This window comes from Podarcis liolepis (genome assembly GCF_965112155.1).
Source record: "Podarcis liolepis genome assembly, chromosome: 7".
In the NCBI taxonomy this organism is placed as follows: domain Eukaryota; kingdom Metazoa; phylum Chordata; class Lepidosauria; order Squamata; family Lacertidae; genus Podarcis; species Podarcis liolepis.
Window position 1 is genome coordinate 52,653,698 of NC_139561.1, and position 24,943 is coordinate 52,678,640.

Consider the following 24,943-nt stretch of genomic DNA (forward strand, 5'->3'; position numbering starts at 1 on the left):
CTGGAGTCCATCATCACCTGGAGGGTGCCCAACAGGTGTCCAACCTCTGGCTTACACTAAACTAAAAAGCCTCTAAAACAAAAAAAGGGGTTGGGTGAAGGGTGGGGGGGAATGAGACGCTTGCAGGGACTGCATAAAGACACAAGAGGGCTCTGCAGCCCAACAAATGAGGGTCAAGGCAGACTTCAAAGCCAAGCTCACATTCTTCTGTTGCTCCAATGATGAGACGGGCTTCCTTTTTCTGAAAGGGGAAATTGCCACCTGAGATTCGCTTTGGGCAGCAAAGTGTACTGGTCTGGCCAGCAAACATCCTCCCTCTGTCCCTTGAAATATTCCAAATGGTGGGCAATATTTGCAGGCAGCTAGTGGAATAAGAGCCACTTCTGATCCTGCCCACCAAGTCTAATGTCTTTCCTGAGTGTGTCTGAAATTTGTTCATGATCAGATTATAAAGGTGCACTTGGGGCAATTGCACATGATCGCAAGGATCCACAGGCTTAAAGCTTTCTGTTTGTTTGTTGTTTTTTAAAAGAAGTATCTAGTCCTCCTAGAAAGAAAGTTAAGCAGCAAATTGTGCAGGTACCCCTGTTTTTAATGTTTAACAGACTATTGTATTTTAATACTTTGTTGGAAGCCACCCAGAGTGGCTGGGAAAACCCAGGAAGATGGGTGGGGTATAAATAAATTATTATTATTATTATCTGTGAGATGACCCACCTTGGCTGCTCCCGTCCCTTAGAGATGTTAACCAGTTAGTGAAGTCAGATCTACGATGGTTTAGCGAGTTGTTTGGACATCAAACAACAGGAATCTCTTAGGTCCTAAGGAACTGCTGCTTCAGCTCTTTGTGGCTTAGATTAATACTAACAGATCCAACTTTTCATACTATTCCCTCAGAAATGTGGGTGTGCGCACCTTGTCTCCTCTGTATCTTGGGGTGGGTGTCACATAGAATTAACTAGCGGGGGTGGTGCACACAGTAGTCACTCAAGAATCTGAATGCATCCATCCACCAGTCAGGTCAGGTTACTTAAGAGGAGACACAGCAGGACCAGTGTGGTTTGAAGTCTGGGGAAAAGGGCTGGACAGATTTGGCTCTTGGCTAGAGGTTCCCCACCCTTAAAGTAAAACAAAACTGCTGGACCCAAGTCAGACATTTGATCCTTTATATGTTACTGCCTTTCTAAAATTTTCAGCCAAGTGTTTTTTAAATAGCAAAGTTGTTCAGAGAATTTAAGCCCTGTGGTTCATACCAACGTGCACGTGGTTGTTTTTAATAATAAAAATAAATAAATATTATTAATTTATTTATTACCTTCTATACAATCGTCACAGCAGTTGAAAACACAAAAACATATGTTTAAAACATAACGAAAACCCTTCAGAACAGGCACTAATGGCAAAGATCCATTTATGCAGTTGGGAAAGCCTGTTAGAAGAAAAATATCTTTCTGCTTCCAGAAAGTGAAGGTCCTGTCGTATTTTGACAGGAATGATATTTCACAGAACAGGGGCAGCCACACTGAAAGCCCTGCTCTGAGTTACTGTGGAGTAGGCATCTGAGATGTTTGGAACTTGCAGGAGAATATGTGGAAAGTGCCAAGTTTTGTCCATGAGACTAAGTGGGGTGGGAAGTTATCATCCTTCCAGGTGATGTTGGACTACATCAGTCCCAGCCAACAAGGCCAATGGACAAAGATAATGGGATCTGTAGTCCAGTAACCCCTGGAGGGTCAGAGGTCCTGGAACTAAAGGTACGTATACACAGGTTCTGATCCAACTGAAGTTAATCAGGATGATTAGCAGCATAATGTACACAAGTCCCATTGAGTTCCATGAAGCTCACTCCCAAGCAAGTGGGAATTGCATTACAGCCCAGGCCCCTCTGAGAGCATGTCGACTGGGGCTTTAGCTTTCAAACTGCTCTAGTGAATCCAACAGCGAGCAGTCACAGAATTGCTCATTATAATAATTTCAAATTCATATATTATACAGCAAAACTCTTCACAACTATTATATCACATGTGATATTTTCAAACAATTTTTCAGCATTTTATAGGATCCATGAATCTAACTCTCCTCCCCCTCAGCAGCTGTCCCTCATTTGTTTTTGGTGAAACTACTGGATATCTGGTTTTGGATTTATTTAATGATTTACTGCCTTTAAAAAAACAACAACATTTCTTTTCACTCAGCATGATTGAAACAGCAAACAACTAAAACAAGCTGAAATGAAAAAGCAAAACAAAAAAACAGCATACCACTAGAAAGAGAAAGAGAGAGGTCATTAATCTCAGAGGTCAAAAGCCTTTCAGAAGAGGAAAGTCCTGAAAGAGTGGTGAAAAGCCATCAATGTAGGGATGGACAAGCCTCTCTATGGAAGGAATTCCTATATTTCAGTATGGTAGCATTGCCATATTTCAAAAAGTGAAAATCCGAACAGCAATGTTGTTGAGCTTGCCATACGTCCAGATTTTCCCGGGCATTTAAGCAATTTCCACCCAGACACTGTTTCTGAGGGCCAACTGATGGCTATGTCCAGGAAATTCCAGGCATATGGCAACCCTACGGTACGGCTATCAAACAGGCCTCCTCCTACATCCCAGCCTTTCTCTCAGGGCAGAGCAACCACATACATTTAAAGCACATGTCTCTCCCCCCAAGAATCCCGGGAACTGTCATTTCCTCTCACAAAACTACATTTAATAAACTACAGTTCCCAGGCTTATTTGGGGCAAGCCATGTGCTTTAAATGTATACAGGGTGTGCTTTAGATGTATATGGTACGGCCAATCTGCCCCAAGTTTCTCATCCCTCCACTCTTCAGTTCTCCATACCTCGGGTTACAGACGCTTCAGGTTATAGACGCTTCAGGTTACAAACTCCGCTAACCCAGAAATAGTACCTTGGGTTAAGAACTTTGCTTCAGGATGAGAACAGAAATTGTGGGGCAGCAGTGTGGCAGCAGCAGGAGGCCCCATTAGCTAAAGTGGTGCTTCAGGTTAAGTACAGTTTCAGGTTAAGAACGGACTTCCAGAACGAATTAAGTTCTTAACCTGAGGTACCACTGTATTTCTAAACCAGTTTGTGGTTTTCTTTAAAAAGAAAAATAAAGTCCTTGTGAAAATTTAACAGTGATTTAGCACAAAATTATGGATAGTTATGGATGCCTGTGTTTTGAATTGCATATTGTCTCGGAAAGTGTGCGTTAGGCAGGTTTGCCTATAAACGTGAACTGCACTGAATGCCTCCCACATTGCTAGCAGTGACCCTCCAGGTGATGTGGGGCTCTCAGCTCCCATCAGCCCCAGCCAATGCAGGCAAGGGTCAGTAAGGATGGGAGCTGCCATCCCACAGCATCTGGTTCCCTGCCCCAAACTTAACACCTGCTGCATTTGTAGGTGGTGTTTGCTGAAACCTGGTATTCAGCACAAATATTTAAGGCAAAGGAGTCTTGTCCTTGTATTTCACCTGACTGCCCTTCGTGTGCAGAGACAGCCTCTTCTCTTCATTCACGGAAATGAAGAAGGCACAGTGGCCCCCCCACAAAGCAGCATCTACATGCATCACACTTCACATTGTATCTTCCAGACAGGCCTGCAGGGTTGTTGCACCACTGTCTGAGATGATGATCTCAATTTAGCATTGCATACACCGCAATTGAGAGAATGAGGCTGTACGGCTGCTGCCCTCCCCAATACAGTCCACAGGAATTGGTCGCCAGCTTAGATGGGGGCTTTAGTTCTGTGTGACAGGAATGATCGACATTTTCAGGAGGAATTTCCACTTCGCTCACGCCCTCTGACAAGTTCTCATCACGCACCTAGAAGTATTCAAACACAATGACAAATCAGAAAGTGAGACCTTTGCATCAACTATAAACATATGAAGCTGCCTTATTCTGTTGACCCATCTGATATGCGGACGACATCCGGAGTAGGGCTGTTGAATTTAATGGGCACGACTCATTTAAGCCCATCAATTTCAGTGGGTCTACTTTTAGTACAACTTAGTTGGAGACAATTCAGGCCAGGACTGGGGAACATGTGGCCCTCCAGATGTTGCTGGACTGTGGCCAGGGATGATGAGACCAGTAGTTTAGCCACATCTAGCAGGCCAAAGGTTCCCCAGTCCTGATTTAGGCTGTGCATAAACTGTCTAATGATGTTTCCTTGGGTTGGCAGTGGTTTACCAGGGTCTTGGGAAGTCTGGTGATGCCAGTAGCTGGGACCTTCTGTGAACAAAGCACCCTTATATAGCAGCCTGGCAATGCTAGCTGAGGCTGATCGAAGTTGCTATTCAAGACTTGTAAAGGTAAAGGACCCCTGGACGGTTAAGTCCAGTCAAAGGTGACTATGGGGTACGGCACTCATCTTGCTTCAGGCCAAGGGAGCCGCATTTGCCCACAGACAGTCATGTGGCCAGCATGATTAAACCACTTCTGGTGCAACGGAACACCGTGACAGAAGCCAGAGCACACAGAAGCACTGTTTACCTTCCTGCCACAGCAGTACCTATTTATCTACTTGCACTGGTGTGCTTTTGAACTGCTAGGTTGACAGGAGCTGGGACAGAGCAACTATTGGAGGGCACCTGATTGGGGAAGGCTGCTACATACAAATAGTGAACTCATGCTCTAAATTCTGGTCCTTATCTGGGAAAACAAACACTACCACACCCAGGAGAAAAGTATCATCAGACCTAGGGGGACTCCAAGGTTTACAGAATTACAATTTCAAAACAAAAAACCCTCTAATATGTAGAGACACAAACAAACAAAGCTGAACATGCTTAGTGGATCCAGACTGCTGTCTAATCATTGTGGGATGGGGGAGAAAGAAAATGGAGTGGGGTGGAGAGTTTAAACTCTGCTACTCTCCTGCTGGAGAGTGAATTTAGCCCCAAGTTGTGAATCCAGGCACCCAGCTGATACTTTTTTATTATTTACCCCACATATGTGGGTCACAGGGATTATATTTTCCTCCCACACTAAGTGATGCCCATTTTTAGGCTGGTCTGCTTTTCCCCCCCAGGGACACCTGACTTATTGGAGGCTGAGTACTGACCTAAAACAGTCTTAAATTTGATCCAGCAATGAAATGTTTCTGTTTTTATTCTCACATTTCAAATTTGCTGGGAAACCTCAACCCTTAGATCAGGGAACATCTAGAAGGCCCAGGTTCCTTATCTCAGACCTAGAGGATCTCTTTCCCTCCCTTGGGGAAATGTAATGCCAGTTAAAAGGGAAAAACAAATATTAGCAGTACTTTTTCCACCTCCCGGAAAACACGAAGAAAGTTCTCTCTCAAAACACCCTTCAGTTCTTCTTCACTCCAGCCTCTCCTCAACAGCTCCTCGATCAAGGCTGGATATTTAGAGACATCTTCTAGTCCTTCAGGGAATCTGTTAGCAAAGAAAGCTCACACTGAGGTATGGAACAAACAAAATGTATATTGGATGGCATTTTTCCCCCTAGAGAGGGAACTTAATAAGTTCCCGAGTGCAGTTAACTGTGCAGCTAACTCCTGAGGGGATATACGTCCTTTTTGTGCTAAATCAGATTCAGGAGTCCGACTGAGGATGCCTTGCTGACATCCAATCATTTCCTCCACTTGCACTGCGTGATGTAATTCCTTTCACAGAATGAGAAGGCCATGAAAACTGTGGGATATCTAAATTGTTTTCAGGGATTTAATCCCAGTCAAGTTTGGAATGCCCCTCCTGAGCGGGATGCAACCATTTTTATAGGTTTTTATGTTCTACATAAACTCCATACACTCTGGAAGTTGAAGCACATGTTACATGCAATACATGTATTCCATAATGTACAGAGGTTGGACAAGCAGTTAGAATTTAGGAAACTAGAAAGCTACCTTCTATAGAGTCAGACCGTGGTCAATCTAGCTTGGTCCACCTACACTGACTGGCAGCAGCTCTCTGGGCAGAGAACATTGCCTGCAATACCTGGAGATGCTGAGGATTGAAACTGCGACATTCTGCATGGAAAGAAGATGCTCTACCAGTGAGCTACAGCTCTTGAATATTTGGTGACAGGACAATATCCTATAACATTCCTGAGGATAGCAGGTTAGAGGATATCAGGTCAAATGGTAGGGCTGGCCCTGAACACTTAGTCGGTGGTCTGATTCAACCTGTCTTGCATTGCCTCATCCACAAGGTTGCCAACTATTTTACACATGTGGGAACATGCAGATTTTTGACTGACTGTCACAGGCACCATCACCTCTGTGTGCTTCTCCTGCTCCTAGATCATTCACCCATAGAGTGACAGAAAGAAGGTGTACATGCTCACACACAAACACCCTGCTTTCCCAATAGATCTGGGTAAAAGTTGGATCCAGTAGAAGTAAGCTGAGAGCATAGAGCTGAAACAGGAAGTGAGGAAGAGTGCCATTCTTCCAACTTCCTCCATCAGCTTGATGTACTTTTCAAGGGATGGAAAGGTAACTAACCTCACCACCTGAAGACTGGGGGTGGCTGCAGTGCACTTGGAGGAACATCTCAAGGGTACCATTCTTATGCTGTAAACCACCCTGTGATCTTTGGATGAAGGGTGGTTTATAAATTTAATCAATAATGATGGTGACCCCTGGTCCTCACCATTGGCTACCAACAGTGGAGGTGGCGAAACACAAGACACGATGATGTCAAGAGGACGTGGGGTGATTCTACACTGTGGGGGAATTCCAAGGATGCCATTTAAAACAGCATCCCACTGTAGTGCTGAATATATAACTGTCTTGCACGACAATGAAAAAAGGTTACTAACCGAACTAATCCATCATAGTCACCGCCAATTCCTATTGAATGTGAACCTGCAATTTCCTTTATGTGGTCAAAGTGATCTAGATCATTTAAAGGAGACAACAATGGCAATAGTTGTCAGAGCAGAAGTACATGTCAGGGGGGAAATGCACAGCCATTTATGACATCTGATAGAAACACAACATGTCCAATTGTGGACAAATTCAGTTGCAAGTTGGGCCACTGAAGTATGTGCAATCCACCCTGAGGTTCAAACTACACATTACATGATTCTCCATGGGTTTTTTTCCACCCTTTGCATTTTAAAGACCAAGATCAGCTTGGTAAGTCTTGAAAGTGAGGCCTCTCTGTCTGGCCCTTAGAGCTTTTTCCAGGCCACACCCATCACTGGTCCTGTTTTACCAGAGAATGATGAGAAAACTGAGTGGGTCAGGTGTGGGACTGTGTGGGATTCTCTGCTGTCAAGGGACATCTTACAGACAGCTAACCAAAAGGTAAAATAAAATATATCAGATCTACTTGATGTTTTGCAATTTGAATGTTTACCTCAAAACTACACACTAGAACATTTTGTTCTTAGTTGCAGAAATGCCATAACTGATTAAATGAACAAAAACATTTGTACAGATTTTAGGTTATTTTCTTAGAAACATTATTCATTAGGGTAATTTTTCACAGAGGCTTGACCTCTGGGGAACAGAGAGGTCAGAACAGGCTGAAGGAAGGCAGCTGCTATAGTAATGCAAGCTCATAGCTGGAAATAAAATTTTTCAAGGCAGCTGACCTGATATTTATCTATTTCCCTGGTCACTGACCTTGGGATAATAAGACCTGGGTTCAATATTACCTCCAATTACATATACAAAGGGCAAACCATTTGAACCGTGCTGAAAAAGAAAACGCCATGTGCTTGGAGTAGTAGTTATGTGAGTGCTAGAAGGATTACAAGTGGGAGCTGCAACAAAAGGTTGCAGCATGGAGTGCTGTCCAGCTATGCTCTCTTCCAGGAACCTCCAGTCCACCCCACTCTCTACTACTCTCCAACAGATACTCAACATACTCAGTGAAAGAGGGCTTTCATTAAAACCACAAAAAGTTTAGCTTCCCCTAGCCAGTCACCACAGTTTTTTTAGTGGTGGTGGTATTTCATTGCAATTGTAGCTGTAGCTGTGGAGGAAAAGGTTCAACTTCCCTTTCATCTGTTCTGCAGCCCTGATGAAAACCAGCTTCATGCACCTAAAAAGGTACCCTTTTATAGCTCCTAATCACACCATTAAGTAAGGTCTAGTTTGTTCCGTAGGATGGGTATCTACCTTGAATAAGCACACCTGCAGTCTTTGTGTGTGGCAGAATGACACAGGTTGCATTCACATGGCAATTTATTCCATTTTCACAACTTTCCCCTGAAGTTCAGTATTCTGTTTGAGCTTTCACAGAATGTAAAAGCCACTTCTGGAACTACAGTGGACTGTGGGGCAAGCTTAGTGCTCATTTCTGTGTTGTTTGCTTCCAGAAATATTCCATTTGCAAATAACATGGAAATGAGGGTAAACTTGTGCTATATTCCACTCTAGTTCTGGAAAGTAGTGTGATATTACTAATAGAGCGATATATAGAAAGCTGCCTCTGCTAACCTGCAACAGTTGAAATGCTCACTGTTTGGCTACCACAGGCCAAGAATTTGGTTGGGAATGTCACCATCACAATCCCACGATTCCTTTTCTAAAACAAAGGAAGAGGAAATGAAGCAAGTCAGATGCAAGTAGACTGGTACCATCAATAATGATATGGATGTTGGCAGCTAGAACATAAATGACAATATAATCGTATCTAAAAGTGAAGGCTGAGGTGGGGAGGAAAAAACTCTCAGAAAAGAATATAAAGTCAAACCCAGATTTGATGTGGGAAGACACCAGGCCTAGATCTACATTGATCTTCTAAACATTATTAAATATAACATTCTATAACATTTAATGGCAGTTTCCCTTTGCTTTGCAGCACCCCCTGGTGTCACATTTTGATAACACATTTTTAATGTTATAAACCATGAGTGTAGATACGCCCCAGGTTATCTACAGAATATACAAGTGAAACAACTGAAGGTGTTCCTGTATTAGACTGGGCTACCTCAGGGACCACCAGAACCCGTATATCCTAGCTTGGTCACAGAGATCATATGCAGAAGCCTTATTCATCATTCCCTGAGTTGGCAAGGCTCATTGGACAACAAGAAATAGAGGTTTTCATGTAATTGGCCAGGACAGGAGGGGCTTATCCCACGAAAAACCACTCTTTAATGCTGAAGCACAACAAATGGCAATTTGGGTTTTCAATGGATTTCCATTTGCTCTGATTCAGCTTTAAAGAGTGGGTTTTTGTGGGAGAAACACCAAAGCAAAAGAGAAAGAAAGAGAGAGTGCTTAGACGCGGACCTTTAAATCCTAGACCATGAAGGAAAGTGCAGAGGAATGGTGAGTTTGGATAAGCCCTAAGTCTCACTCACCAGATCCAACAGGATATCATCTGGAACATTTCTTGAATGGTTGCAGATTGAGAAGGCGGATGAATGGCTGAAAATGACCGGCGCTTTGGAGATACTAAGAGCTGCCCTTGCTGTTGCGTCAGACGTGTGAGATAAGTCCACCATCATCCCCAGTCGATTCATCTCCTTCACCACTTCCTAGCACAATATGGGCAGATGGTGCTGTGGGTTATGCTACTCTGACATGATCTAAGAACATAAGCAGAGTCTGGCTGCTGCATCAGGACAAAGGCCCACCAAACCTAGCATCCTGTTCCCACAGTGGCCAATCCGATACCTCTGGGAAGCCCACAAGCAGAATCTGAGTGCAACAACACTCTCCCTCCTCAATGCTGAGCGCACTGTGGTTCCCCTTGGGGCGTACAATTTACAAAGGCATTGTGATATTGGCAGCTTTATTTTGATCCCGTTACTAGTGACCCTAATATGGAATTTGCCTTTTCTGCAGAGTATGTACATTTCAAAGACATTCAGGTGCATATCAGCCAGCAATTTGCTAATTTTCACTTCACTAATGCTTACTTTGCCGAAAGTGCTCAGGCCCTCAGTGTCGGGATAAAATTCATGTTCTTGCTTTGCTGAGGTTTCTGCCCTGCAGGGGAACAAAGATGGTGAGGGATGTTTAAGAAGAAACTTAAGCCTGTCAAGGAGATATTTCAAACTCTGAAGTGGAACAGCATTACAAACACACAGAGAGACAGATGTAATTGCATCTAGAACACTGAATTTTTCGGGGATGTTGTCAAAAATTGGTTGCCATGGGGTGAGTGGCATGAAACAGAATGGTTGCTGTGGGGTCGTGACATAACACAAAATAGCTGCCACATCCAAGACAGCAGAAAAGATTCAGGTGGGGAAGGAACAGGCACACTCCCCCCATGAGCCACTTAAAGGGGGGGGGGAGGCACTTCTATCAGCTCCTACACATTCATTTACAGAGAGAAGCTCTTTGCACCTCTCCTCCAGTCAGAACAGATGGGATGCTGGGTGCCCAATCCGGGCATCCCATGACACGTGAGCATGTTTAAGGGGGCATGTTCAGTGTCAGGGGAGGCTGAGCCAGTGCAAACAAGAACTGAGCAGGAAGAGCAAAGGGTATTGTGGAGTTTTGAGGGGATATTTACTTAGGCCTTTCACGGGTGCCACAGAAGGGATGCTGGGCATCCCAAAATGGCACATTGGCAACCCCTGAAATAGATTAATTTATTACTTATTTAAACCAGTGTTTATTTAAAGAACGCAGGAAAACATAAACAATGCTCCTTTTTATTTCCACAACAGCCCTATGAAGTAGGTTAAACTGAGAAATGGCCAAGCAGGGAATTGAATTCCTCTCTCTTCACTCTAAATCCAACCATCCTTCAACTCAAGGCCTGCCCTCCCATGAGGCATGGTGAGGCAGTCACCTCAGGTGGCAGGCTGGGGACAACTGGGAGGGGTGGCAGATTCATTCCATGAGGAGCACACCACTCACTGTCTCCTGTGCTTGTCATCCGCAGCCGCCACTGCCTGCTCCTCTCTGGCCTCCTTCAGCATGCTGGGACTCTGCTGGGCCACCTCCAGTCACCTCAAGTGGCTGCAGGTGCCATTTTCAGTTTTGGATCAAGTAGCAAAACTTCCTGACCCACCCCACCCCTGCTTCAACTTCACTGCTTATTCCTTCCACCTAGCACTGACTGGCTGTGACTCTCCAGGGTTTCATACAGAAGCCTTTTCCAGCCCAACCTGGAGATGCCAGGGATCAAACTTGTGACCTTCTGTATGTAAAGCGGATGTTGAACAAGTGAGCTACACTTCGTTTAGCAGACTGTCCTACTGGCATATGTATTCTCTCAGTACAGGAATAAATACATTGTAATGTTGTAAGCAATGTTGGCAAATCCCAGAGAAACAGCCCCTCTCTGAAGAAACACTTGTTTGTAGTTTACCAGGGAGTGTTGCAGTTATGGGTCAGCGTCATGTACCGAACGCCCAGCTCGTAGAACATCCTCAGGGTCGCGAGGCTGCTGTCGATGGAGTGCCCCCCTTCGATGCCAATCAAGCATGCTATCTTTTTGCTGTCAGTGCTGGCAATGCCTGGATTTTGATCAGAAAGACAGATCCGAATTTTTAAAGGGACATCAATGCATAGCAACATAGTTGTGCAACTACGAGTAGATTTACAGCATGTAGGAATGAGGAATTTTGTTTTCGCTCGGTTTCTTGTTTCTCCAGTCTTAAGTTCAGTTCCTCACATTTCCACATTGGTTTTGGGGTTGTTGTTCTTTTAAGTTCTCATTAAGATTCATTAGCATTTTTGTTTGAATTTCTCCTACCATATACCATTTAATATGACATTTCCTCTAATATACACATTTTTGCAAAGCAATTTCCCCCAATATAGTACATTTTTGCATGTTATTTTCACTAATATATATACATTTATATGCACAGTTTACTATATGCATTTTGACACACATTACATGGCTGGAAAACTGAATTGCAAAATTCAGATTGTTATGAAAAATGTGAATTAGGTAAGTTCACCTTTCAATGTTAACAGAATTGAATTTCTCTCCCATCCCTAACAGCTTTTCATGTTTTTACTGTTAGCAATGCCTGCATTAGGAAGGCAAAATAATATCTACCCCCCTGCCAGCCCAAAACACCATGAAACATGCCTGCCCTCCTCATATTTAGTGCTCCAACCCTGCCTCTGGCATTCCCTGCTTTCATGTGAGGATGGAGTATCTGAAGGGGCTGTGGATAAGCTAATATGCTAATGTGAAAACTGTGTCACTGATTTCTGGATCTAGCATATGATTTTTTGCTGAGCCCGGCTTCGGCTGGGGAGGGCGGGATATAAATAAAATTTATTATTATTTATTATTGGCTGATGTACATGGGTTTTTTTCTGCCTGAGTAGGGCCAGCCCAATATATTTTTCTACCTGAGGCATAAGAGCAGATAGAGCCCCCCCACCAAGTCAATGTGCCTAGTACCCCAGCCCAGCCATGTTATTTGGCATTTGAGGAAGAAAATCCCACAAGCAGCTTTCTTCCTCCCCCCAGCAGTAAAAATACAACAATAGATTCAATAGCTGGCTATTTGCTCCCCTTTCAGGTTATCAAAAATTAGCTACCTAAGGAGACCATCTCACTCTAGCGAATGCAGGACAAATTACCTTGAGAAGACGTCACCAGCTCAAATTCTTCATAGTCTTTGCACATCCGCTTGACAACATCGATCTGTTCCAACGTCAAGCGGACAGCATCTTTGTTCTGTGCACTGCAGAGAACATACACGGACCAAAACTGGAAGAAGGTTGACAAAATGCAGCTTTAAAACAGAATTTCAGGTGTATATATACTTGTTTGGCACAACTATAGGTACACACAATGGACGCTCGGTTGATATGCCGTTGACCCTTTAATCTACACAATAACTCTATAACAGTGTATCGGATAGGACCCTCTGGAGGTTTGGAAAACCGGCTTCAGCAAGATATCGTCCTGTGCCCTGACCCAATTGCCTTCAAAGGAGCTGATAGGTGCTGAGAAGGGATCCCTTTGAAGTCTTTTGGTAGGTGTGGTATGAATTCAAACTGTAACTGCAATTGGACATTTTCCCTCCATAACCCAGCCCCACAGAAAACACCTGTATCATAGATAGCATGCTCACAGGCCTTATTTATCATGTTTTAATATTCTGTTGGGAGTCACCCAGAGTGGCTGGGAAATCCCAGCCAGATGGGTGGGGTATAAATAAATAATTAAATTAATAATAATAATAATAATAATAATAATAATAATAATAATAATAGTTACCAGGATCCTATACCCTTCCTTGCTATACTTTTCCTCTTTCACCTTTTACATCAAGGGACCACACAACAATTCACTTCCCACCCTCTTTTATACCAGCGATTGTGTAGAATCAGCTGATGAGTTCAATCCTGCATTTTGCAGGGTTTGGGTATACACCGAACACGTACCTGAGCACCAACATGGCCCATTTGGAGCTTCTGGATGTTTGTGTCTGTTTTGTTGAGTGTTCTCAAGTCAGTCTTGCTCAGCTTGTTCTGGTAGAACCATCTCAGCTTCAGGGGCAGATCGTTGTGTCTGCGCGATAAGAAGACAGGACATTTTAGTCTATTACTGCTTTCTAAAAGGTACGTCTCTATCTGCTATCGCTGTGGGAGCTAATGAAAGAGGATGGACTGTAAGGCACTCTTTGAATTATTTAGTTCACACACGTGTATTTCTGTCACAGAACTTGTGGCATGCCTCCCTCCCTCTCTTGACCCCAATGACCTGGACTTTTGGCCCACAGACGTTTGGCCCCATCATGGCAGCAGTTTGCCACAGTACACTTGATATTGAAATGTTGCAGGTCAATGAGACTCATATTCTCACTTTTGGGGGCCGGGGGCGGGGATTGTATAAAGGAAACATGGCTGCCCCCATGTTTAAACAGCCATATTAATAGCCTCATGCACTACATACTCGGGGAGGCTGGGTTTTCTTTCTTTCTTTTTAATGTAAAAGGAAGAGATAAGGCAATGTGGAACAGCCCCTGTACTACCCTGTGAAGGGACCCATAGGACTGCAAGTTATAAGGAGGACTCATGATCTGATTTGGCTCATGTACGGACTGGAATCAAATCAGGTGTGTCTGCTTTGAAATTTGAGCTGGGCAGATTCCTTCCTCATTGCTGCCTGGCAGAGGCAGTTTGCAACACAACCAGGAATGTAATTCCAGAGGCAGGCAGGAATGACTGAATATTTGCAAGCTCTGTTTGTTCATATTCAAGAAAAGCATTATATTGAATCAGAAGAATACTGTATTCACAGGGGTGGAGATCCTCAGGATCAGGGGCCAAATCCAGTCTTCCAGGTCTCTCTATCTGCCTCTTGGGACTCTCCCCAGGTCAAAACCCACCCCTAAGTCACACTCTTTCTTCTCAGCCTGCCATGTCAGAAGAGGGTTTTGAATTCTGATAGTGGTTTTTGCTTTCATGGATGGAAAGAGAGAGAGAGAGAGAGAGAGAGAGAGAGAGAGAGAGAGAGAGAGAGAAAGGAAGGAAGGAAGGAAGGAAGGAAGGAAGGAAGGAAGGAAGGAACTAGCTTTCTGTACAAAAGTAAATTTTACATTCATTGCTCTGTCCACTTTTGTCTCTGGCCTCACCAGTAACTGGCATACAACCCACAGAAAGCTAAAAAAAGTTTCCACAATCCTTGCTGTATCAGAACATAGCCCAGCCCAGACCACAGTGATGCTTTCATAGTTATGAAAACAAGGAATTCCACCTACCCATCGATTAACGGGACTTGCTTCATTAGGTCATGAGCCTTCTTTCTTAAGTCTGCCTCAGCTCTGGATCCCAAAATGTCAGCAAGCAGCAGGAGCAGGAGCAGCCACAGAAGCATCTTCCACAGATCCCTCTTTGGACCCGCAAGCATATTTACCAAATGGCAACGTTCACGTGGCACCTTGAATAAAGAGCAGCACCAAGCTGTCAAGTTTGTGGAGGTTCTTCAGGCAATGGCTTCCAAACGCAGATGATGCTCTGTGTTTTGTTGGCTGGCCACTGAAGGAGGGGCGGGAGAGAGGAAGAGTTTTAATTACAGATGAGAACCTTGCAACCTCACTTTCAGAAAACAATGTCTTTAAGCTGGCTCTTCAGCAGAAAATGATTAATAGTGTTTTAACCCAGAAGAGATGTCTTTAGCTTCACATTCCATGGACGTGACAGGGGTTGACTCCCACATGGATAAAACACACACTCAACGTCCTCCTTGAGGGCACTTAAGGACAGCCTTGATCCTTTCCCTGCCAAGACAGAATGAGTTCCAGGCCATGACTGGTTTTTGACATCACGCAAGTGATATATGTGGTACCAGAAGAAAAGGATCTCCATTCATTTGAACAAGTCCTCACATGTCTTTTGCACCCTCACCCACAGAGACGGTTCTCAAGTAAGGCAAAAGGTTTCAACAGGTTATATCAGTTGGGCTGAAAAGAATTTACTTTTACAAATGCCTCGTGACATACATTCTGCACTTGCAGGTAATCAATCTTTTCATGTGGCAGCAGCATCTACACCACGGACCTTCCTGTTCATTGATATTAGTCAGTTTTTATTTATTATCTATTTTATAATACGACTCCAACACTGTCCAGTAAGGATCCTATTGCCCTGACTGAAGATTTGGACCTGGAGTTCATGGGAGCTCCCTCCCCTTAGATCAGACAAGTCAAAACTGTTTTAAAGATTGATGAAGCTGTAACTATAACAGCATAAACAATTAGTAAGAAAGAACAGAGAACGAACAACACATGCAAGGATTTCTCATATGTCTAGGTTTCCCAGGGCCTTCTTGCTTTTCTCTTGCTCCTACTCCGTTGCTCCCATTCCAAATCTCACCCCTCTCTCAGCCTCATGGAATGCAAATAGTACCTTCAGAGAGGTGATTTAAAAAACAAATGCAGCAGGGATAGAAAGAGTTAAGCTGATCCTGTCCACCCCTCAGTGTCACAAGATTGCTCAAACTTTTCCGGAATTGCTGTTTGCATAGCAAAAAAACAAGAGGGGCACTTGAGGATGTTGAAGCATTCTGACTAGCACTTTTTGATGTCATATATGGATGCAAATGAAGGCATCCTTTGATTCCTGTACTTCTCTGAATTTTGCAATACAGTTCCCAGTCTATTATTCATTTGTCAGTCTGATAACCACCTTTTGCTTGTAATGCCCCAGGGAGATTGACAGAGATAAATCCCATAACTTCAAAATTGAAATTATTCATTGCTGTCATAGGGCTTATCCACATTTCTGTGGTCTTAAGAGGCTATACTAAAGAGATTCAAATATACTGAGAGATCCAAGTCTGGAGATAGCTGCACCACCACCACAATTCACTAAAATACACCCAAATTACTGCTGAATGCAGCATTGGCATTATAAACACATATGAAACACCAATGCATATATACACATTCTTTGGAGAAAGGGAAGGTGGATGAGTCATGCCAGAGACCTGTGGCCTTGAGCTGTTTCAAAAGGCTATCACAGCTTGCATCCTAACACTGAACAGAAATAAGATGTGGGGGAAGGGCAACTCAAAACACAGACCAAGCAGTTTGTGCCATTTCACACATATCCCCAAATTACACATTCCTCACCCTCTGACACTGCTGCAATGGCCCTGCAGTTTTGGGAGCCCAATCTGTCATCATACCGGTCCTGCAATATAGCACCATCTGTCAGTGACCAAGTGAACTGCTGTGTGATGACAGACCTACAGCTGTATTATATTGCAGGGACGTTTACTGACACCTTTCACAGGCAGCATAGGAGGTACCGGTGGGCACACTGGTACCCAAAGTCACTGCAGTGGTGACTCTGGCCTTATGAGCTTTTGTGGTCTCAAGACTACCTCTTACACCGTAAGAAATCTATTAGTTAAGATGTGACAAGGCATGTTGTTTTTGCTGCTGCAAGAGACAAATGTGACTACCCCTGTGAGAAGTCTAAAAGGGCATCCTTAAAAGGCAAAACTGGGACAGCAATTTATCAGGGACCAATAACCCAAATAGGGATTTCCCCTGGAAAATAGGGTCACTGGAATGTATGGTCATAACAGAGTTGCAGGCATTTCAGTTTCTCAGCCGCATGCTGTGAGAACAGCTGAGAATTTATAGCAACATGTTTCCAGGCTGACATGAAGTCCTTTCTCTCTCTCCTCCTACCTTACAATGCACCATCTCACTTCATAACTCTCCTCTTTTTCCAACTGCCTAGGCACCTCTGCTTTTCATTTCTGCCAGCATTCAGGCCTTTCAGTCTGTCCCAAAACATTACACCTCTCTTCTCTCTCCCTACTATAAAACCACTAACTGAAGACTTCTGTACACTGCCAAAATAGGTTGTGTGGATGTAGCTATGTATGGGAAGGAGCCTTCATAGCTGAGTGGCAGAGTACCTGCTATGCATGCAGGAGACCTCAGAATCCTCCCCTTTCCTCTGTGGTGAGAAGGACCAAGTGGCACTTGATATTCAACATCTGTGGGTCACCATCTGTCAAAACAGACACTACTGGGCTGGTGTAAGGTTCTGGTGTAAGGTAGCTTCTTCTGTGCTTATTGCTGCCTCAGCACAATAAGGTTTAGTGGGCATACTACTGATGTCACTTTATTTTAGCTATTTTGGATGATTTAGATCCTACCTACTGCCCAAGGTAGGATTGCACTACATTAAAATGCAATGAAATGGACAATAGCAGGGCTGTGTATGCCCCCCTCCCCAATCTGGTGCCCATTTTGGTGTGTTACATTGGGCCCAGTTCAGGGCCTGAGCAGAACCAGGGGCCATGCACAGCCCTAATTCGCACTTTTTGAGCCAATACTTGAACTGAAACACAATTACCCTTCAAAATTCACACAACTCCTCATTTTGCTGTGTAGTTCTCCAATCAAACATTGTGTACAAAAATGTGTATATTAGCAGGGAAATGCAGACACTGCAGACCCTCCAAGTGTCCCTATTTTCCAGGGACGTCCCTGATTTAGAGAAGCTGTCCTGGTTTCTGTTTTGATCCCGGAATGTCCCACTTTTCCTTAGGATGTCCCTGTTTTCATTGGAGAAATGTTGGAGGGTATGGAGTTATCTGACCCCCCAAGCTGTCTAAAGGCAATCCTGTATAGGGAAGGTTTTTTTTAATGTTTTATTATGTTTTCATATATGTTGGAAGCTGCTCAGAGTGGCTGGGACAACCCAGTAAGATGTATGGGGTATAAATAGTAAAACTATCATTATGGAATGGGACGTCCCTATTTTCATTCGAGAATTGTTGGAGGGTATGACACTGTACATCCTATCACATCAATGTATTCTGAAACATTTAGCTATGTGAATTTTGAAGGACAGTGAATTTCAAAGGAAAGTTGTGTTTCAGTTCACATATTGATACAAGAAGTGCAAATTAGGTAATTTTTTCATTAATGCAATCACAATCAAGTATCTCCCCCATCTGTGTTTTGGAACTATAAAGGCCAACAAGCCTCCCAACCTCTCTATTTTTTCAGGGTTTGTTTTTTCCTCCTACCATCATTTACAGACTCTAGAGAGCTCCATGTAGAGATGATGATTTTTAGAGTAGGCAGGCAATCCATAAAAATGCCTGACCTATTTTACTGGTGCACATTCTAAAAGGGCTTTCAAGTTTATATTTTCACCCACTGTGGGTAGGAAGTACTCACAATCTCTACTACAATTTTACTTTCTGTCTTGTAAAAAAGAAAGGAGGAGGCAAATGACTGCCAACCCTCTGGTCTTCTCCCTTAGAATTAAATAAGCTCCAGAGACAGTTTACAGCAGTTGCTCAGAAGTCTGTGGCAGACAAAATAGAACACTTACATTAAGTGTAGTCATTGCAGAAGCCTGATGACCCAAGTTGCAGCAGATCCATTGTCTGTAGTTTCAGAGCAATTTGGACAGGACTGAATATGCTCACTCTCCGAGATTTCTCGGCAATTGTTCCCAACTGTGCTCTGCACTGGAACTTATGCCTCCGTGTCATTATCTATGAATGCCAGCTCTCCCTTCCCCAGCAGAAACCCATAACGCAGAGAAAAAACAACAATCCACCCAATTTTAGATTGCCTGACAGTCTTAACCCCGCTAAACTCCAACAATAAATGGCCGGGTAATTTTAGAACGCAGGACAAGTCTGCTAGATCAGGCAAGTGGCCTGTCTAGTTGAGCATCCTGCTGTCACAGTGGCTGACCAGATGCATGTGGGAAGCCTGAAAGCAGAACCTGAGCACAACAGCACTCTGCCCACCTGTGGTTCCCGGCAACTGGTATTCAGAGGCATAATGCCTTCATAGTGGAGATACAGCATGGCCAGCCTAGCTAGCAGTCACTGAAAGCTTTGTCGTCCATGAATTAGAGCCAGTGTGGTGTAGTGGTTAAGAGCAATACAGTGGTGCCTCGCAAGACGAAAATAATCCGTTCCACGAGTCTCTTCGTCTAGCGGTTTTTTCATCTTGCGAAGCAACCCTATTAGCGGCTTAGCGGATTAGCGGCTATTAAAGGCTTAGCGGCTTAGCGGCTAAAAGGCTATTAGCAGCTTAGTGGCTTAGAAAAAGGGGAGGAGCGGAAAAAAATCGGAACACTCGCAAGACGTTTTCGTCTTACGAAGCAAGCCCATAGGGAAATTCATCTTGCGAAGCAGCTCAAAAACGGAAACCCCTTTTGTCTAGCGGGTTTTCCGTCTTGCGAGGCATTCGTCTTGCGGGGCACCACTGTAGATTCGTAATCTGAAGAACCGGGTTCGCGTCTCCGCTCCTCCACATGCAGCTGCTGGGTGACCTTGGGCCAGTCACACTTCTTTGAAGTCTCTCAGCCCCACTCACCTCACAGAGTGTTTGTTGTGGGGGAGGAAGGGAAAGGAGAATGTTAGCCGCTTTGAGACTCCTTAAAGGGAGTGAAAGGCGGGATATCAAATCCAAACTCTATTCCTCTTCCATAGCATCCAGATGGGTAGCCATCACTGCCTCCTGTGGAAGTGAGTTCCATAGTTAAATTACGAGCTGTGTGAAGAAGTACTTCCTTTTATCTGTCCCAAATCTTCCAACACCCCCCTTCCTTGGATACCTCTGAGCTCTGGTGTTACGAGGGAAGGAGAAAAACTTTCTTCATGCTTTGCATAATTTTGTGAATTTATATCATGTCACATCGGGGGGGGGGGGACGGGACTGAATGCACAGCACTTCTGCCAGCAGCAGTGCATGATGATATGAGGACAGCTGGCAGGAGAAAGATTAACAAGGAGTTGCTCAACTTGCTTAATATCAGGTCTCTCACGCTTATTACATCCACACAGGGAGGGAAAGATAATAAAGCTTCTGGCAATGAAATAGAATGTTGGACTATCATGGAAACTTAAAAGAGAGCCAGTTGTGTATACCTAGCTGGACTAGGGTTGCATCCGTGCCATACATTTAAAGCACTCTCGTTAACAGTTACAGCTTCCCCGAAAAATCTGGAGAACTGTAGTTTGTTAACAGTGCTGGCCTCACAGAGATACAGTTCACTGAACCCTTAACAAACTGCAGTTCCCAGGATTCTCTATGACTTTTTCAAATTAATATTTTTATTAATTTTATGATAGATATGCAGTAATAAAGTGAGGAGAAAATGTGAATAGAAAGAAAAGTATTATGAAGGGAAGGGAAAGTGCAGATAATTACATTAATGCAAATAAGGAGGTTATTATCCGCCACGTTGTCTTTCCAGAAATGTATAAACATTGGTCAATACATTTGCTTTGGTAATTATTCTGTTGTTTTTTTCTATTATATGGTTGCTTTATCTGCAAGGCTGTTTCCCAGATTTTCTTTAGCAATTGTGTAGTTGTTGGAGTATTGTTTACATATCCAAGATTGGGCAATACAAAGTTTTGCTGTCATCAGCAGAGTTTGTATTGGTTGAAGGTCAACATGCAAACTGGAACATTCCAAGAAGCATTTTTAAAGGATTTTCGGATAAAAACATATCCTGTAATTCCCTGTGCTGCTTTCAACATTATTGTCCAAAATGTTTTTCCTTTGCTACAGGTCCAGGAATTACGTATAAAATCTGCTTTCATTCTTCTAGATCTGTATCAGTAGATCCCTGTGCTGTAAACTTTGTTCAGTCTCTAGATTCTCTTTGGTTGACTTCCAGGGTGGCGCCATCGGCAATGACGGACTCCCTCTGAACTGGAGGGACTAGCTCTGCGTGAAACAAGTGCCCTACTGGAACAGTTAAGTGAGAAGATGGATTTGATGACTAATGCGGCCAGAATTTTTGAACAGGCAGTGGGAAACTATGTGGAGCCCACCCAGGAATTAGATCAGGAGTGTGTCCTGACAGAGCAAATGAGAGAAGAGGATGTTGCTGAATCTTGGGCGCCAGAGATGGAGGGAGCTGCGGCGTTGCAGGAACAAGAGCTTTTGGATTTGACAAATGAACTTGGAAAAAGCCAGATTTGGAAAGATAAAGTTTGGACTGGTCTGGAAATGGGGGGTTGGATAGACCCCCCTATGCAAGGATGTGTGGACTTTCCGAGTCTGGCAATGGGCCGTGAGATGTTTGGAGCTGTGGGGGCTCTCAATTTTGGAGGGATTCTGAAACATCTTCTTAAATACCACATGGAGTTGAGTTTGGACTATGGAAAAGAGGCTGATTTGTTGAAAAGGGTCAAAAACATCACCAAGCTGGAGTTCCCACGAGTGAAAGTAGAATATGAAGAAGAGTTGCGGAAGGGACATGGAAGAGATTTAAGGGCCTCAGATATAAGGTTGCCAGATTAATGAGCTAGATCGATGGGATAAAAAGGACTGACAAAACCCGGGACCAGGAGGAAGAGACGCTGGATGAAGATTGGACTTTTTATTTCTCTTTTTATTATCAGGATTGTTTTATAAAATTGATGAATGTTAGAAAAATGTTGGAATGGAATTATTTGGCTCTAGTAAAAATGTTTAAAGAATTAGGTAAGAATATTATGAATATTATCTTATCTTTATAAGATAAGATGAAAATAGATTAAGGTAACGTAACGACAGAATACTATGAAATATGGAAAGGATTTGCTGCACAATTTTCAACCAGGATACAAAAAAAGGGAGGAGGAGGAGGTCAAAGAAAGAAGGTAATGAGAGTTGAGGATTTGAGAATGAGTTTTATTTTTTGTTTGTTTGCGGTGTATTTTTGTTTTTTGAATTTGTATTGTTTGAGGTGGTTTGTTTTTTCTTTGTTTTTTCTATTTTCTTTTTCTGATCTGTTTTTTCTTTGTAATTTCAAAATTTTCAATAAATATCATTGGGGAAAAAATAGATTCTCTTTGGTTACAGCACTGGTAATAGCTTAGTATCCTCCACCACAGCTGAAAACAGTAGGTTAGCTTAGGGCAGTGGTCCCCAAACTTTTTTCTTTGGGCCACACTTTCAGAATAAAAAAATTGCTTGAACCACACTGGGTTTTTTTAAAATAAGAAATACAACTTCTAGCAGTGCTTGATTTATAACATAGGACACAACTCTTTATAATATGAACATGGGACACCCAGAAAGTATAAAATAATGCAGCTACATAGGAACACGAATAATTCCCAAAATATAATTAGAAATGAGTCTCTTACATGTGTACCTTCAGTATATATACCAACTGAATGAGAAGTGTGAGCTTGCTTTTGCTGAGTAATCTCATTTCTCTTAGGTCTAATTTGAGACAAACAAACTCGCGACTCCTCATCAACACAAATGAAATATTTAAATGTTTTCTTGATAGTACTTGAATCTTCCTGCCTTGGGGGATATGGGACATGTTATGTGGCACACACAACACTGTCCTCAAACACCTTGAAGCTGCTTCCCACCACCCACCATCCACTATCTGCCTAAAGGCAGTGCCAGCCGTGAACACTCAAACTGAAGTCTCAAATGTGTGGGCTATGATGCTCCTCAGCATCACTGCGGCAATGGTGCAAGATGAGGTGCCATAGCAGACAACTACCTATGAAACTCCCTCAGGGGCAGGAGAAGACAGGCAGCTGCTATATTACCAAAGCAGACCATCTAGCCAGAGGCTGCTCAGAAAACAAACAGACACACAGACAAAAAACCTAACCTGAAAAACCCAGTTGTCACATACACAACTCATCTCTAGAGTCCCTAGACAGAATCTCAACTTAGGAATAGGGGAGAAAGTCAATTCAGTGTGCATTTAAAGGCAAACCTACCCAACTCACACTTCTCAAAACACAGCGTGAACCAAAACACAGCCATACTCTGAAATCCACACCTCTCTGAATTTTGCATTGCAGCTTCCAAAGTAAATAATTCATGTACTAGTGTAAATTGTGTGTGAGAGAGTGCACACACACGTATATGTAAGTAACATTTTTACTATCTATTGTGTTAGGGGAGTTGGTTTGCAAAAATGTGTCTCTTAGACAAAATTGCATAGAAACGTGCCTGTTAGGAGAAATCTGCCACTGTCACGCATGTATAGTCCTATCCTTTGAAGCCAGATGGAGCAAACCAGGTTCTTGGTGCCCTTCTACCCATCAAGTGGAAACAAGCTGCACTACAGTGTAGCAAGTACAAACAATTACAATCATACAGCAAAACCCATCATTGGCAACCAAACCACCATAAAGTGAAATGGCAGCTTTGAAAAACAAAACATGCTATTTGGGTTTTATTGACCTTACTTTTCCCACTGTCTGGAAAGCATGAAGAAATTTTCTTTCAAAGTGCCCTTCTGTTCTTCCTAACTCCAGCCTCTTCTCAGGAAATTCTGCATCAAGACTGGATATTGAGAAACATCCTCCAGTCCTCTAGTCTGTTGGGGGGGGGGAACACCTCATGATGAGTCACCACAAAACTCATTACTTCTTGTGTCCAGTAATTGTATACGTGGATCCTCCTTGCAGCAAAGCAAGGGCTGAATGCTTGGAAACTGCTCACTGAGGGGTTTATAATGGGTTTCTAGAAATCAGAGTCACACTGACTTCCAGTAGTTTCCGACAGTTTGGTACATGGTTTTCTTTCTCCCCAGAGATAACAAAGCACAGAGAACTGAAGTGCACCGGCTGCCAGCAAACCAGTTTCAGCAACTCTGGCATGGTAAAAGCTGCTTAGTGAAAATCGCACACATTGTAGTTCAGATGAAAATAGGTTTTACTTTTCTGGCAGAGTTCCCAGGCCTCAAAAGCCATATAAGGCTAAAATGAGTGCACTTAAAAGAGGAAGTGGGAGGGTAAGAGAAGAACAAACCATTCCTACTATGGAGATTTGGTGATAGGCGAAGCATCCAGGGGTAACTTATGCTACCGGCACCTTATCAGCGGGATAATTTTTTACTGACAGTGTTGTCTGGAAATGACAACACATGCAATGCACTGATAGTCACTGACAGCCTTATCCTCTGCAAATGTGTCTAATCCCTCTTTACCGCCTTCCAAGTTGGGGGCCATCCCTCTTGTGGGAGATAATTCCTCAGTTTAACTATGTGCTGTGTGAAAAAAGTGCTCTTTTTTTTTGGTCTGTTCTAAATCTTCCAACATTCAGCTTCATTGAATGTCCACAAGGCAGAGGCAGAAATTTCCCCCTCTAGCCTCTTTCTCCACTCTATGCATTATTTTATACGCAATTATCATGTCAGCTCTTACTTGTCTTTTCTCTAAACTGAAAAGATACCTTTCGTCAAAGGGGAGGCTGCTCCATCCCCTTTGATCTTTCTTGTTGCCCTTTTCTGAATCACGTCCAGGGCTGCAAGATTTCAGCTTTTGCAATAAGAGGTCATTTTGGACTGAGACTCAGAGTTCATCCACACTTCCGCTTGCCCCAGGCCTAGAAAGCAGAAGTCCAAGTGGTGTTCCACTTGATCCACACATTCTAGGCATAGGTCAGAGCGGTTTCCCCACTGCTCTGCTCCTTTCTCAGGTTAAACTGGCTCTTTAGTGCTATATCAGAGCAAACAACAATCCAGAGAAAACCTGAATTGCCTGTTGTTGTTGTTGTTGTTGTTGTTGTTACCCTACCCATCTGGCTGGGTTTCCCCAGCCACCCTGGGTGGCTTAC

At 43.3% G+C, this 24,943-nt stretch overlaps 1 protein-coding gene across 5 annotated transcripts; it reads right to left on the minus strand.

The window, feature by feature from the left end:
* Nucleotides 1-1,294: 1,294 nt before the first annotated feature.
* Nucleotides 1,295-23,863, minus strand: LOC310712197 (dipeptidase 2-like). Of its 5 annotated transcripts, none has more exons than XM_083515069.1 (11): nucleotides 23,572-23,863; nucleotides 14,621-14,897; nucleotides 13,302-13,428; nucleotides 12,492-12,621; nucleotides 11,257-11,404; nucleotides 9,851-9,920; nucleotides 9,290-9,466; nucleotides 8,421-8,508; nucleotides 6,791-6,866; nucleotides 5,268-5,403; nucleotides 1,295-3,823 (listed from the first exon to the last, which is right to left on the minus strand). In XM_083515069.1, the coding sequence occupies exons 2-11, from the start codon at nucleotides 14,767-14,769 to the stop codon at nucleotides 3,635-3,637; spliced, it is 1,290 nt and encodes a 429-aa protein (XP_083371195.1). In that variant the 5' UTR covers nucleotides 14,770-14,897; nucleotides 23,572-23,863; the 3' UTR covers nucleotides 1,295-3,634. The 5 variants fall into 5 exon arrangements, with proteins under 5 accessions (XP_083371195.1, XP_083371197.1, XP_083371194.1 ...); XM_083515071.1 differs by having other exon boundaries at nucleotides 23,567-23,826; XM_083515068.1 differs by having other exon boundaries at nucleotides 14,621-14,799; nucleotides 23,572-23,824.
* Nucleotides 23,864-24,943: the final 1,080 nt, after the last annotated feature.

Bases quoted from the DNA above. Each gene is read 5' to 3' on its own strand.
- LOC310712197 (XM_083515067.1), bottom strand. The intron at 13,429-14,620 runs GTAGGTGGAATT...CTTATCGCGCAG, and splicing joins CAAGTCCCGTTAATCGATGG to ACACAACGATCTGCCCCTGA. The intron at 9,467-9,850 runs GTAAGCATTAGT...ATATTGTGCTAG, and splicing joins GCCTGAGCACTTTCGGCAAA to GAAGTGGTGAAGGAGATGAA.